Genomic DNA, 17036 nt, shown 5'->3' on the forward strand with positions numbered 1-17036 from the left:
ACTAGTTGCTGGAAATGGAGGTACTCAATTGGCAGGCTTCTACAATGCAGTAAGTATATTTGTAAACCCTCATCACACACCGTTTGAAGCCATCTTGAATGTTGTAATGGTTACAAACTTGTCAGCATTACAGGGTCTATCGCTGTAACCAAAGAGATAAAGCAGTATATGTTTGCGCCTAGAGTAGTTGTGCTTATTATTTTGTTTTATTTATTTCATAATAGTGGTATTCGCACACTGCGATTATATCCACCAACCAATTGACTGCTACCTTTTGCCATATAAATTCACCAAAGTTTAGGCGAATGATGAAATCACCTAGCCTAACTAAAAGAAAATTTTACAGCAAGAAAGGGAGAGGGGCTTAACTTTATTCACTGCCACCAAAAATGGCAGCGACATATGAAATGAATTATACTTTGCATCTCAAGCTTTCAAATAATGAAAAATAATCAGAAGATATGATGATCATTTTTAGGTACAAAACCTGTCTGATTGATACAGGTTCTTAATTCAATTCTATATGCCCATGCAAGTCTTGCCAAGAACTTATTCAGAATTTTACATAGTTCAATTGCATATGCAGTGTTAAAAGAGTTAAAGATGTTAAAATAGTTCCCAAAATCCCTGCTTTGTAAGGCACTGAGCCAAAAAGAGTAAAAAGGTCCATGTCATATAGGGTTCAAATAACCATCAAGAGAACCCAGAATAAAAACTTGGAGTCTGTCAACACATGGCCGTAGTAGTCGTCTTCAACAAGACTAAATAAACCTGCTCCCAAGAATTCAGGAACTCCTGCAAATTGATCAAGAAAATAGGAAATAAAAATCAGTTAGTACTCAGCAAACTAGTATCGCCATGTTGCAGGAAGTGGCAAAAATAAGAAAATAAAATGTGTACTGTAAACAACATCATCATACACTTGCACACTATCTTAGATAAACAAGACATATTTAGGAAAGAACGTCCCTTTCTTTTCCAATCTCCCTTCCCCAAACACCCCCCCCCCCCCAACACACACACACACACACAAAGTGAAAAAACAAATGGAGAAAAGTCTCAGCGTGAATCTATTCACAGATTTGTATTGATGAATAAGCAATATTGAAGTAGACAACCATAATTAAAAGAAAGAGATGCATTATTCAAGATAAAAGGTTCCAACATCAGAGATGCACATGTGATCCACGGAATAGAGTTCAAAGTCCTCGCTGACTTACCTCTACTAAATATATGGGAATTCACATGTCTTTGGGGCTCCGTGGTCAGGTTCTAGTAATAAAGTGACCCTGAATACAAGAATTTGCAGAAACTTAGCATCCATTCATGATTACTCGCAACCATCGCAATATTATTACTCTAACGACATGCATACCTTCCCACCAATTCCCTCTAGAAGCACTATATTGGTTGTTTCCACCAGAATCATATTCTCCTCCTTCCTTCTTGTACTGAATTATTTACAAATACATCACAAGGAGTTAGTACCATCGCATTGCATTTTTTAGTTGTGAAGATGAGTTTCAAGAAAAAGAACTCACACAAGTATGTGCAACCATTTTTTGAGCATCGGATGACTTGACGTACATGTCCTCTTGACCACCATAGAAGAGAGAAGAACTTAGCGGACATGGTTCCACTCTATTCTGAAAAAGTGATTCGCGTTCCTTACTGGATGTGCAATGCCCTGCACCTTCTCTATCTTTCGTCACATCAGCTGCTCAATGACATGTGTTAGACACTAGTTTCTCGTACACCTCACTAGGGGTGTTCATGGTTCGGTTTGGATCAGTTTTTCTCTAAAAAGAAACCAAACCAACTAAGTCGTTTTTTCAAATATTAGAACCAAACCAAACCAAGTAAGTCGGTTTTTTCTGGATTCGGTTTATGTCGGTTTTTCGGTCATTTGTCGGTTTTTTCTTAAATATACGATATACACTACCAAACACACATTTCGGTGACCACATTTTCAACGTAACACTATCAAATCAATTGTCCTTTGAGAAATATATTATTTACCAAGATATATTGATGATAATTGAATCAATAGTGATGAATAATTTAAGGACTCAATTAAAAATATATTATTTTTAACATGAAATAGATTCTTACACTTAACAAAAGAAAACTACCAACTAAACTAGAATGTAAAGATAAAGAACTATACTAAAAGTGCAAACGATTAATATTTACTATAAATTTTTTAAAACTTTGTATAAAAGTATATAGGTGTAATAATAAATTTAAAATAGCTACTCCTATATTCGGTTTGGTTCGGTTTTTTTTAATTAAAACCAAAACCAAACCAAATTTGATTGGTTTTTAAATTTTAAAACCAAAACCAAACCAAACCAAAAAGTATCGGTTTTTTTGGTCGGTTTGGTTTGGTTTTCGGTTTGGTTCGGGTTTTCGGATTTTTATGAATACCCCTACACCTCACGATAAAGACATTGCTATGTCAGTGTAAATGCGGAATATACAAGGAAAAACATCACGTTTCATGAAGTTAGCACCTAGAATTGAAAGCAATTGTTCATGATTATGGAACTGTCAAACAAACGGATTGTAGCGGTAGACCCCATACTGATTCTCCAGTATATAAAAGCTTATCATAATTACACTGAGGCATACTTCTCTCATTTATTGCCTATTCTTCATTCAAAGCACAAGAATTACAGAGATTAAAGATTTGTTTGGGTTTATACCACAAGAAGTACATATCAAGTGTGAACAATTAATAGGAAGGAAATGGAAATGGGTGCAGGAGAATCTCTTGTATGTTACAGGTTAGCTTATGTCTGTAGAATCATATATACGAAGCACAACAATGATTCTCAAAGAGTCAGGTGTTAAGACAGATCGGAGAATTACACATCAATTAAATGAGGTGAAACAAAGAGAGGCGAAAAAGAATGAGGAAAAGAGAGATATCATAAGACACCTGGAGGTGGTTTGTTCCATTCCCTACAACCAGACGACTGCTTCTCCAGAGATTGCAAAAGTTCAGATGCTGAAGCTTTCCTTCCCATAACCTATAACAATATGGAAGATAAGACTAAGTTCTTATTTAATTTTCATGGAAAAAAGAGATCAGGCTATTTCAAAATCTGATAGTAAATTTGCAATGATCAGTCACAATCCCATAACTACGTGTACGAACAGCATATTTTAGAAGAGAAAGTAATAGTAGTAAAAATAGAAGTAGAAAGCATAGGATGCATTAAACGACCACTAACATGCTATCTTGAGAGTACATAAAGAGGAGGCCGTACAATTCTTTTAACTGTTACCTAGATCCAGACTACCAAAATTTGCTAGTGACCTCCAAGAAGTAAGTTTTCATCTGAAACTCGTATATAATTACAATTCTTTACAAAGAGTTGACATGATAGAATCATAGAAATTACAAAACAGATTTTCTGGGGTTCCATATGAGTTTATGGAATGTCAATTTTTGGTTAGGAAGTCATGATAAAGTCGATTCTGTTTTTCTTGTCAAACCCTCTAAACAAAGAAAAGGTAAGAAAATTTTTTATCCTCTTTTTTGATGAAGTAAGTAATCTTTTGGAGTGTCTGGACTGAAAGAAATAGCAGATGCTTTGATGGGATCTCAACTCCAACTTACACTCTTAAGGCTGGATGCTTAGTTAGATTGTTTAGCTGGCATTTTCATTCCCCTGTAAACAATGTTGACAATTTTTTGGATTTTGTTAGCTCCTTAGTTCTAGCATAGACATAGTTCTGGAGCTAACTCCACCTTCTTTTCCTCCTTTCTAGTTATGTCTCTAAAATATTGATATTTTTCCACTCTAGGTTCTTCATAAACTACTTCAATAGCCAAAATGCATTTACTGCATCTTATTTCCAGGCTAATTTCAATTTGACACACTGCAAAAACTTGCAAACATATCAACCCACTCTCATTTTCATTTTCTTCATCATCAAATCTAATCAAACGCATAAACAATATTTTGAAATTGAAGCATTCTCTCCGTTGCAGTTAAATAACATCATATAATATAGGGTCAAAAGAATTCACTGGTGGAACCAAAAAGATCAAGTGAGAACATAGTACTATTACAAAATTCAATTGTAGCTTTGCAATGATTAAAGGAAAGGAAAGAGAACAATGCCATGTTATTTCAATTTTTGATTGTAAATTTGCAATATTCAAAATAGCAATCCCCTAACAACATGTTGTATCAAACACAAACAATACTTTCTTTATAACAGCAGTGCCCAAGGCTAGCTTCAGATGCACCTCAACTCTATAAGGTACCTGTTATCTTCCACCAAGATAAGTACTGAGTAACTCTGGCCACCAAGACTTAAGCAAATGAGACAATAACACTTAACCTTTTTGCCTCTACTGAAAATTTGAAACCTGGTGTGTCCCATGGTTTTTATCTCACAAATAACATATTTTATAGGAGAAAGTAATGGTAAAAGTGGGGGTAGAAAGCATATGATGCCATAAACCACCACGAACGTGCTATCTCGAGAATTGAAAAAAAAAGGATTCCATAAACCACTTTAACTGTTAATAGTCGTACAAGTTCACCACTACAATCCTATCACAATTCTTTACAAGGAGCTGACATGATAGAACATATCAATTACAAAAATAGAATCTGGGGTTAGCAAAAGTTGATGGAATGTCAAATTCTGGTTATAAATTCAACTATATAGAGTCGATTCAATTTTGCTATTCAAATCCTCTCAAGAAAGGAAAGGTAACAAATTTTCTACGGCAAAGGGCCAAATATACCCCTCTACTTTCAAATATTGTTTCCCTGTACCCTTCGTTATACTATTGGACTATCCATATCCCTACCGTCATACTTTGGAACAAAAATACCCCTATTTTGGATGGAGTGCCACGTGGCAGCACCAGATAAAATGGCCCATTTCTTTTTTTTTTACCCAACCCATTTTACAAAAAACCCACAACCCGAACCATATTTTCATTTTACAGTTTTTTTAAAGAATTTTCTTTAATATTTTCGTTTTTTTTAAACTGAGTAGATACTGAAAAGATTTTGCAAAACAAATTGTAAAAACTAAAAAAAATCGTTTTTTAACAAAAAATATTTTTTTGTAAAAACTGTAAAAACATATTTGTAAAAACTGAAAAAATTGTAAAAACTGGAATTTTTTTTCCAGTTTTTAACAAAATATTTTCGTTTTCTAAAAACTGAAAAAAATATTTTCGTTTTTGAAAAATGTTTTTTTTTCAAAATTTTCAATTTTTTTAAAGATTTTCTTTTTTTTGTAAAAGCAAAAAAAATATTTTTATTTTTTAACAAAATATTTTCGTTTTTTAAAAATTGAAAAAATTATTTTCAACAAAATATTTTCGTTTTTGAAAAATATTTTTTTTCATTTTTTCAGTTTTTTAAAAGAATTTTGTTTTGTAAAAACTGGAAAAACAAATTTGTAAAAACAGAATTTTTTTGTTTTTTGTTTTTTAACAAAATATTTTCGTTTTTTAAAAACTGAAATTTTAAAAAAAACTGGAAAAAATGAAAATAGGGGTCGGGTTGTGGGTTTTTTTAAAAACGGATCAGGTAAAAAAAAGAAATGGATCGTTTTAATCTGGCGTTGCCACGTGGCACTCCATCCAAAATAGGGGTATTTTTATTTCAATTTCTTTCCTTCCCTAAATCGATCCACTAGTAGGTAGCGGTAGGAGAGATCCATTATGGTGGGATGGACCGTTCTCGAATTCCGGCCGGCATTTCTGTCAATCGGCGGAAGACTCACGCATACTGGGAGGGTACGACTTCAAGGGATGGACTCGATCGAACGGCCAACCACTTGCTATTTTTGTAGGAGATGAAATCCAAAAGACCATTATTAGCGTGTAGTAGATTGGCCCGTTGCCGAATTTTCTAATTCTCTTCCCATCCACTTCTTTTCCTACTTTCTGGGTTTGTCTGTATAAACCATTATTTTCCCCTATTTACAGCATCTCATTTCCAGTTTAATTTTCACTTTGATACACTGCAAGAACTTGCAATAAATTCCAATATAATCACACACTAAATTTTTAAGTTCCTAGTTTATATGACAACCTTTGCCATTTTAGGGTGTTCCAAAATTCCTGAAACCATTCTATTTCTTCATCACTCCTAATTCATTAAATAAATCAAATTTAAACTTTAATAACAAGTGAAATCTAATATTTTAAAACTCCATATCCAGTCAAATAACACCATATAACATAGTTAGCCTCAAGAAAGATTAATCAAAAAAGAGAGAGAGAGAGAAATAAAATACCTTAGATGGTGGTGGAAAAAGTGAAGAGAAAATCCCGGTGGAATTGGATGGCTGAGTAGATTCTATGGTGGAATCAAAAATATCTGCAGAAAATGATGAACCCACTTGCTTCTTACTACTTTCCATTGGCACACAAGAAAAGCAGAGAACAGAAAGGTAAAGTACGAAACCAAGATTTTCTCTCTGAGAAGGGAAATAATTGTGTCAGAAGAATTAATAGTATGTAATTAGATAGAACAGGCCACGTGAAGATCGCAGTCAGAGAAGTGGGACTAGATAACTACTGACTATTGCAGTCACTATATACAAATTGCAACACTCCAATCTCTCGCCCTACATTTCTTCACATGTTTGGGCCGCCCGAGTTTTGGCGCTCTCACCTCTTAAAGTGAAATAATTTTGAGGAATTTTCATAAATGACTACTCCCTTGTGTTTAAATTTAGGTGAACCTATTTACTTTTTGGTACATTTTAAAAAGAATGATTTATTTTTAAATTTGGTAACAATTTAGCTTAAATTTATAATTCTACCCTTAATGAGAAACTTTTATAACCATACAAATATTCTGGGCACCATTTTAACTTCTTTAAGACCACAAATTTTAAAAGTCTTCATTTTTTATCAATTTTCGTGCCCAATCAAACATGTTTACATAAATTGAAACGGAAGGAGTATTATTTAGTGGCTATTAACTTCTTATAGCTGTCATATACATAATTACATTCCGTAGCTACCTTTCAGTTGTTATGGTAATGTATTTGATGTATTCGAGCTACTTTATTCATGAATACAATCGCAAAAATTGCCTAAAAAATAGGGCAGTCCAGCTGTCAGCCGTTGTATTCACATGTATTCATACCATGTATTCATGAATACAACATAATAATAGGTCTCTCCAGTTGTTTAATAACGGAAAACTGCCAATTTAACGGGATACACTCCTATTATAACTCACCTAAATCAATTATAACATACAACATTATCAATCCAATTAATGAGAAGATTTATCAGACGCTAAACACCAAAAAATTCTTCAGAGTTCGGGTCCCTCTTTTCTTTCTGATACAGTCCGAGTTTTTTTTCTGAGGTTGAGGAGGAGTGTGTCAAATACGTAAAAAAACAAACTGGTTCTCGGAAATGGACACACTCCTCCTAAATCTCCCTTCGATCATCCTCTCCCACACTTTCATCGTGTGGCTTAACAACTTGATATCCCTATAGTTATTGCAGTTCTGGACATCCCCCTTGTTCTTGTACAACGGAATTATCGTACTCCGCCTTTATTCTTAGGGCATCTTTTTTGTCTTAAAAATGACGTTAAACAACCTAGCAAGTCATTCCAAGCCTTCCTTACCCACGCTCTTCCAGAATTCTACCGGGATCTCGTTCGACCCAGTCGCTCTACCCCTACTCATCATGCGTACAACCCCTACAACCTCCCCCACTCGTATGCGTCTATAGTACCCAAAATATCAATGTCGCTCCGAGTACTCCAACTCTCTAGCACAATGCTCATATCTCCCTCTTCATTAAGAATTTATGGAAGTAAGACTGCCATCTCTGCCTAATCAGTGCCCCCTCTAATAAAACTCTACCCTCATCGTCTTTTATGCACCTCACTTGGTCCAGATCCTGGGCCTTCCGCTCCCTCACCTTCGGTAGCCTGTACAACTTCTTGTCCCCGCTTTTATCCCCAATATCTCCATATAAACGACTAAACGTCGCGTTCTTAGTCGCAGTAACCGCCAACTTCGCCTCCTTCCTAACCTTCTTATACCCTTCCCTATTAGCACTCTTCTGCCCATCGTTTATACTCTCTAATAGCTTTAAATATGCCGCTTTCTTAGCTTCCACTTTCCCTTGAACCTCTTCGTTCCACCACCAGTCCCCTTTATAGCCACCAGAAGAACCCTTCGAGACCCTAACACCTCTCTTGTCGCCTCTCTAATACAATTTATTATCATAGATCATATACAACTCGTGTCCCCGCTACTCTTCTAGGCTCTCATAGCCAACAACTTCTCCCCCAACTCCTGTGCCTTATCCTTAGTTAATGCACCACACCTGACCCTAGGAATACCAGACATAGCCCTCTTCTTCCTCGTCCACCTGATCTGTAAGTCCATAACCAAAAGCATATGCTAGATCGTAAGACTCTCACTCGGGATGCCCTTGCAATCTGTGCATAAACCTCTATCACATTTTCGGAGAAGTAGATAATCAATCTGAGTCTTGGCCACCGTACTCCGAAAGGTTATCATGTGCTCCTCCTTCTTTGGGTAATACAAGTTAGCGATCACCAGCTCAAAAGCTTTAGCGTACTCCAGCAGCAAAGTACCTCCTCCATTTCTATCTCCAAAATCGAAGCCACCATGCACACCGTCATATCCCCCAAGCAACCTCCCAATGTGGCCGTTAAAATCACCCTCTATAATAAGCTTTTCGGTGGATGGTATACCCTGCACCAACACATCCAAATCTTCCCAGAAGTGTCTTTTAACCTCATCGTCCAAACCCACCTGAGGCACGTAAGCACTAACTACGTTCAGAGTATACCCTCCCACGACTATCTTAATGGCCATCAACCTGTTATTTACTCTCTTAACTTCAACCGCTAGCTCCCTTAGATCCTTATCAACTAAAATGCCTACCCCTTTCTTCTCTCTCACCCTTCCTGAATACTACAACTTAAAACCATCAGCCTCACGAGCCTTGCTCCCCATCCATCTAGTCTCTTGGACATAGACTATGTTAATTTTCTTCTTATGGAGAATCTTTTCTAACTCTATAGACTTCCATGTTAGAGTCCCTATGTTCCATGACACCACTCTCAACCTAGAAGGTGCCTCACCCCCTCCCCCTGCCACCCTTACCCTCTACCCCCCTCCCCCCCCGAGGACATGCCCTCACTCTATCATAGCTCGGCACGGCCACTAGACTAGCATAAAACTACAAAAAGAAGAAACAAAGATTAACAATATCAAGTGAAATGTCAAATCTCAAGTCAGGAAAAAATCATATATGCTCTGACTCCCTATCGAATATTATACATGATTCTGTCGAGGCGAACGACCCAATCCCGTAAGAATGGTGTTTCATGATACCACCGAGGTCGTATGTCCTACTTCATATATGTGTCTCATAATACTGTCAAGGCGAACGACCCGCTCCCATAATAATATTTCATAAAACTACCGAGGCGAACAATAAGATCTCATAGGAATAAGGAAACTTGGACGTGATCACCCACTAGCCCCACTCGCGAAGGTACGTGCAAGTCAAGAAGTTCTGAAACTACTGATCACATAAGCACAACACGAGGATATAAATATAAAATAAATCACGATTTTACTGACAATGAAGTATCCCTCCTGAACTTAAAGTAAAGAGGCTCGGTCAAATACGTAAATTCTAGTCTCAAGCTCATTTATGAACTCAAGTAATCAAATAGGCAAGATTAATTCCTGTAGTACAGCTAAGGCATGATGTAAGTCTAAGTCTACCTGGATATAACCAAGAATTTAGCTTACGCACGGATACACGTCACGTCATACGTATATAGCACCCATAACACGTAGCACATAACAAAAAGAATACCTACGAGGATAATTCCTTCTTACAGGACTAGGCAAGAGACTTACCTTTCTTTCAAGTCCACTACTCGGCTCCCACACTTTGCTAACACCTCAAATCGACGTCGAGCAGCTCAAAACAAGCCAAAGGGGCATGCAAACTGATCAAAATATACTCAAGAACTCATAATTTAACTATTAGAATCAATTCTTAGCCCTACACAAAAAGTCAACAAAAGTCAACCCTAGTCCCACGCGCTCGGATTCCGGAAATTTTTAAAGATAAGATCAAATATATAATTTATTTTTAATTTTATGCCAAATTTATGGTCAAGTTCCATAGTTACCAATTCTAAGTTTTCAACCATAATCCCATAATTTCTACTAATTTCCATATTAAAACCAACACATAATCTATATATTTTGCTCAAAATAAGTAAAAATCACCAACCTAGTGATACTTGATGAAAATGACCCTTCAAAAAGCTCCCAAATCGCCCAAGCCAAGAGAAATACGATGAACTGAGCTAATTCCCGAAGTTAAATCTTATATTCTGGCCAGACATCCTTCATCGCGATTGAGGAAGAAGCCTCGTGATTGCGAAGGCCAACGCTGCCCCCTGCCAGGCTTTTTCTTCTTGTTCGTAATTACCCAGTCACATTTGCAAAGCACACTACTACCAACACTTCACATTTGCGGACCCACCCCCTGCGTTTGCAAATGCCAAATCCTGTCAGCCCTTCGCTTCCTCTTCTTTCTTCGCGTTCGCATAAACTACTCCACGTTCACGAAGAGGAGCCATGTCCTGTGTTCACGGGGACTTTTTTGTGTTCACTAAGAACAACAACTGCCCTCCGAAATCCAATCTTGGTGATCACGCATCACACCAACAAAAACCGCTAACTTTGAACATGTTCCGAGTGGTCTGAAACTCACCAAAGTCACCTGCAACCCCGTCCAATCATATCAACAAGTCCAAAAATATAATTTTGATATAATCGAGGCCTCAAAAAACATAAAATAACACCACAACCACGAATCACGCCCAAACCAAATTAATCAATCTTCCAAACATATATCTTCCATCAACTAACTTCGAAGGCGATGAATCATACTTAGACAACAGAATGGAACCGAATTTCACATACAAGTTCAATATGAAAACACAAACATATTCCCAGGCTCGAAATTCCAAATAGGATTCGATATCACCAAAGTCTACTTCAAGTCAAACTTAACGAACTATAAAACCCTGAAAATGCCAATTTACAACAATAAGCACCGAATCGCTCCTGAATAACCCAAAACTCGATCCGAATACATGTCCACGTCCAAAATCCCCGTATGAATCTATCGAAACCTTTAAATCCCCATTTTGAGGTTGTTTACTCAAAGTGTTGATTTAAGTCAATCTTGGCCACCTTAAGCCACTAGTATGGAACTAAGTGTTCCAAATTCAACGGGAACCCTTCCAAAACCAAACCAACTGTCTCGCAAGTCAATAAAACAGGTAAAGCACATACGAAAAATCTTAAATAGGAAAATGGGGTTCTAGAAAGTAAAACAACCGATCGGATTGTTAACATACACATACACACACACACACACACACACATATATATATATATATATACATACATACATATGGACCATTGAATATTTAAGAGTATAACTATTTTAATGAGTATATATATACATATATATTATTTATCGAATACATTGGATCCAATTTATATATATATATATATATATATATATATATATATATATATATATATATATATGTGTGTGTGTGTGTGTGTGTGTGTGTGTGTGTGTGTGTGTGTGTGTGTGTGACATGGTTTCTACAGTACATATATAAATTGAACGACATAAGAGTATAACTATTTTAATGAGTATATATATACATATATATTATTTATCGAATACATTGGATCCAATTTGTGTATATATATATATACACACACACAAATTGGAATATATATATATATATATATATATATATATATATATATATATCATGGAAACCGTATTTTTGGACCATAGAATATTTAAGAGTACAACTATTTTAATGAGTATATATATACAAATATATTGTTTACCGAATACATTAGACCCAATTTGTAAGGCCCTATAAATTTTTTTAAAGATTTAAGACTTTAAAGTGAACCAATGGTGAATAGAGATGATGTTTTTGAGTGCCAAAGGATGCCTATTGATTGGAACTATATAATTTGGTCATGGAGATTTATGAGAGAAGTTGTTTAAAGCATGTTAATGAAGTTTTAAAGTGAAAAAGAGTTTTTTTGGTTGGAGAAAGTGGGAAATGTAAGGTGGAATAGGATGTCCTAAGTGTCGCGCCCCCTTTTTTTCCCTCCGTGGAGAAAAGGTCCGGGTTTCGACATTACATGGGGGAAATAACTCGTTTTTTTTTTTTGGGAATTGGGTATTTGAAGAGTCGCCACCTAACGGATTATGGTGCGTTAGGACACCCAAAGTGATTAACCCTTGGATTGGTTTGCATTACCAGAGATTTAGGGTAAGGGCTCGAAATAACCTCGAGGGGAAGGTGTTATGCACCCTTCTTGTTCTACAACGGTGGGTCCCGACCAAACTTATACGTGTGAACTAGTCCATTAACAAATAAATAGTTTTAAACACATAATTACAAATAAGAGCAGGTTTTGGACATTACATGACTCAAATAATGAGACAAAGGAAAGACTTAAACAAATTGTATACATATAGAAAAGTAAAGTTTAAGCAAAGGGAATTTGGGAAGGAGGGGTCCTAGGTTGGTTAGCCTACAGGATCAACCCACACAATGCCTGGTAAACACTCCTCGATGAGAGGCTACACATGACATTAGCGCGTAGTCATCATATCCCATATCTACCCTTCCCACCCTTTAGCGGTTATTAAAGCGAGTGTCGGTTAGCGATCTCTATTGCGTGCTATTACTCGTCCCTTCTTAATGGTCCTGGAGGAGGTTTGGACCTCTACCTACATGCAGTTCTAGATAGACCCCTAAGGTTTAAAGGAGAAAATACTAAGGCGACAAGCAAGAACACATAGGACTTTTAGCAAATAAAAGTAGGAAGGAGCAAATAAGAGGCTCAGGTTTACCTCCGCAGATAATGCATGTAAACAACACGACTCAAACACATACAAGGGCAATATTATTAACAGGATCCTAAGACATGATGTCTAAGTGAGTATCAGAACACAAGAGACATTTATATTGGTTTATAACTCAGAAACAGGGGCCCTAATCAGTTTGCCTACTGATTTTAAGCCTATTAACCATTAAGTAGTAAACACAAAGAACAGTTTCCAGTTTTATAGAGGTTGATTACCTGAGGCTTGCGTAGGCATAGGATAGTGCACAACAGTTATCAGAATAATTAAAACAGTTTAGAAGTTATTTTACTCAAAGCATGTTATTCTAAGTATTGCAAAGATACAGGGTTTATGACCAGTTTTACTTAAACAGGATAAATATGACATTGTTTTTACATCTTTCATAACCAGTAGTTTAAACTAGGTGTGACTGAGCGAGTATGAACAAGATCCTAAAATAGGGGTATCTAACATGCACATATGAATGCAGAATGATTTTAGGATATGCAGAATTCCTAAAGAATGATTTCTAGACACCCAAAAAGTTACAACATGATTTCAGGATGTGAAGGAGCAACAATTTTATGGTAGTGCTGTTATTTAGCCTAAAGTAGGGTTTTTAAGTGATAAAATAATGTTAAATGAGATGCTGAAATAGTAAACCTAGGAATATGATATCTAATGCATGACATGCTTCGAATGTATTGGTCCTAAACATGGATTCTAATGCACATATGAGAAATGTAAACCTAAGGGATGATTTCTACCCATTGATATGATAACATGTATGACTACCCTCCCTTTTTCACTAGCCAACCCCAATATCCGTTTACGACAAATTATTATAGACCAATATTGCATGAATTACATAAGTATATAAAAAAGTAAGAAGTTACACTATAGGGAGCCTGAAAGTAGGCCCAGATTTCTAGAATTTCCAATGCCAGATTGCCTCGCAGCCTTTCACATAATTCAGGTGTGTCAGAGTTCCCTAAGGACCTCAAGGGATCCCGGGCAGTGCTCACACCCAAATTTCATAATCATAGTTGAGTAAGTGTAATGTGGAAGGGCCAGCTCCAAAGCATCAGAGTTCAGAGGGATCTCATAGGGATCCCTAGGCATTCACACATTAGAGGGGCAGAACTTAAGGACCTAAGAGTAGAATGAGAGTGCTTGGCACAGTTTGAAAAGGTTTAAGCAGGAAAACAGTTTGAAAAGAGACTTGTTTGAAATAGTTTTGTAAAAACAACAGAGGGAGTTATTCAATAAGACAATTTTGAAAAGAGAATGGAGTAATAAACAACAATCCAAACACAACACCCAAAAAAGGTTCATACATAACCAAAGAACATAAAACCAAGATAGGTTCAGCAAACATAAACAGGGGTAATGGGATTGGGACACATAGGTCACATAGGTAAATACATAGTTGCAGGAGCACTTAAGTACAGAATCAGCAATATGCTAAGGGGTTAAGGAACTTCAAAATTACACAAAATCAGGTAACTTAAGGATAGCCAACTATTTTGCACAGAAAGGTTCATGGCAGAAATCAGAGAAACATAAGTAAAGAAGAGTCACATTGGGGTATACTGAAGGGGGATAACATTTCATAAACATGCTGAGTCTAAGGGATGGGACACATTCAGAAGCATGCTGATAAAGCGATGAAGCAAACATATTAGTTGCAAGTTGAACAACAAAACCATAAGTGAAAACAGACTAGAAACAGGATGAATTGAAGTAATAAAGGAAACATGTTGTTTTTGAAACTTTGAATTGAAATCAGGACATACTAGTAAAGAAGACAGTAAGAACAAAGTGAAGAAGAGCAATAGTTAGCCTTGGCTTAAAGCCGGCTAATTCAGAATAATAGCAAGTAACCAAAGAAAGAGAGCATAAAGTTTTGAGTGTGAGAGAGTTTGAACTAATATGTCCGTGTGTGTTTTTGTTAATGAGAGAGCATATGCATATATAGTTTGAAACTAGGCAGAATAATAAGGTAAGAATCAAAGTCATACAATAATTATGGAACTAGGTATCAATTAGTATAAGATCAGTATAAGTACTCCCTTAATTAAGGGAGTTAACTTCAAACGGTAAAGACAAATAAGGAAGGAGATCACATAAGACTGGGATATAACACATAAGGAAATAATTTCAGCATAGTACAAGTATAGAACATGTAATTAAGGCTAAGTACATAATATTCCAATTAAGGAAATAACATAAGAATCAGATTTGACAGTATAGTCGACCATAAAATAAGGCAAGAGAATAACTTAGAGGTTGGAAATCAATAAGGAGATCATCATAAGATATTATTGAAAGGCATCAATTACAGAAAATTAGGGGTTCAAATAAGAGTAGTAATGGTTAAGGAGAATTAACAACAATTGTGTAAATAAATGAAATAATCACAATATAGGCAAGAAGGAATAAAATCAGAAACCCTAATAAGCATAGTAAAGTAAAAATCACATAAAGTCGGGAATTCAGCTATAAAAATAGTACTGATTAGAGGAATTAGCATAAATTTCTGTTAATAAATAGAATAAACATAATATAGGCAGAAGAAGCAAAATCAGAATCCCTAATGAGCATAATAGGGTACAATCATAGAAACATAGAACATATTCATGAATAACAAACATGCGAACAAATTAAACAAACAAATAAGCAAGGACAGTTCTCAAAACCTAGGATTAAGACCAAGAATTAGGGTTTTCAACATAATGAACCAGATAAAAGAAAAAACTTAAATAAACCGTCTAAACATAGTAAACATCATAGAATAATACTGAAAATCAGAGGAGAAGTCATTTTGTAAAGGGGTTAAGAAACCCTAGTTTTGAAGACGAATATGCGTTTTTGAAAAATCAGAGAGATTATCATGGAAAACAGTAAAATAACTCAGAATACTCTTAGATCTGTTACAGATCTAAGAAGTCAGGAGATAAATTAGGGTTTCAGAGAGAGATAACCCAGAGATGGAGAGATTCCGGCTTAGAAGCCATGGATCTAGCCGGAGAAATAGAAAGGTCTTACTTAAACGGGCCAAGGTGGCCTGAGAATGGCAAGAACAAACCATAGGTGTGAGTTGAATAGTCGTTGGTCACTTGAGGACCTCAGGGTAGCAAGAATCCAGCATAGGGGGAGCCATGAAGGCTAGGGGTGGTGGTGGAACCACCATTGACACCGGCGAGCCAACGGCCGACGAGTAGGATCCATGGTTTAGTAGAGCTTGAGAGAGAATGAGAGGGTGTGACGGTGGAGAGTGATGAGAGAATGAGAGAAATGAGGGTTTGGGGGGAGGGGTAGACTATTAGGTTAATTATAGTAAGGACGGATCTGGTCCGTTGATCAAAATTGATCAATGGTCCAGATTAAACAGGGATTGGGTCGGGTAGGATAGTGGATTGGGCCTTGGGGGTATTGGGCTGTTTTAATCAGGTTTGGGTCTGGTTTGATTTAGGCTAGAATTGAAATAAAATTAGGCTATTTGTTAAATACCCAATTAAATAAAATAAAACAATTTACAAAAATAGTTGATAATTATACAAAATGAATTTCATGCATAGAAAATAGCTAAAAATGATTACTTAGTATTTAAAAATACAAATGATTAATTTCCGGTCAAAAATAGTATAAAATCATATGATTAGGCTATAATTACAAAGTTATTGTAATTGTAGCCAAATGATGCCAATTTGGCTAATTATGAAATAATTTGGTTTAAATAGGACCATAAATAATAAATTAAATCAAGAGATGATTTTGAAATCATTTGTAATGCCATTTCGTAATTATTTATTGAAAATAAAATGATGGGTAAATTAATATAAATATAGAAAAATTATGGAAAAATACCAATTGCTATTAATGCATGATTTTGAAGGTATATATGCAATTTTAAAATATTTTTGGGAAAAATTGGGTATCAACAACTGTCCCTCTTTACCCGGGAAGGATGAAAGAGTTTTCGGGTAAAGAAATGATGGCTAATTTTGACCGAGAGAAACAATTAGGGAGATTCAGGCTGCACCCTGGTTTTTGAGCTGTC

The 17036-nt window shown here is 35.9% G+C and overlaps 1 protein-coding gene across 1 annotated transcript; it reads right to left on the bottom strand.

The window, feature by feature from the left end:
• Window positions 1-432: 432 nt before the first annotated feature.
• Window positions 433-6548, bottom strand: LOC107778464 (uncharacterized). Its single transcript, XM_016598721.2, has 6 exons — window positions 6280-6548; window positions 2942-3032; window positions 1542-1717; window positions 1376-1451; window positions 1221-1289; window positions 433-795 (listed from the first exon to the last, which is right to left on the bottom strand). Exons 1-5 carry the CDS (start codon window positions 6403-6405, stop codon window positions 1273-1275), a joined length of 486 nt encoding a protein of 161 aa, XP_016454207.1. The 5' UTR covers window positions 6406-6548; the 3' UTR covers window positions 433-795; window positions 1221-1272.
• Window positions 6549-17036: the final 10488 nt, after the last annotated feature.

This window comes from Nicotiana tabacum, chromosome 8 (genome assembly GCF_000715075.1).
Source record: "Nicotiana tabacum cultivar K326 chromosome 8, ASM71507v2, whole genome shotgun sequence".
In the NCBI taxonomy this organism is placed as follows: domain Eukaryota; kingdom Viridiplantae; phylum Streptophyta; class Magnoliopsida; order Solanales; family Solanaceae; genus Nicotiana; species Nicotiana tabacum.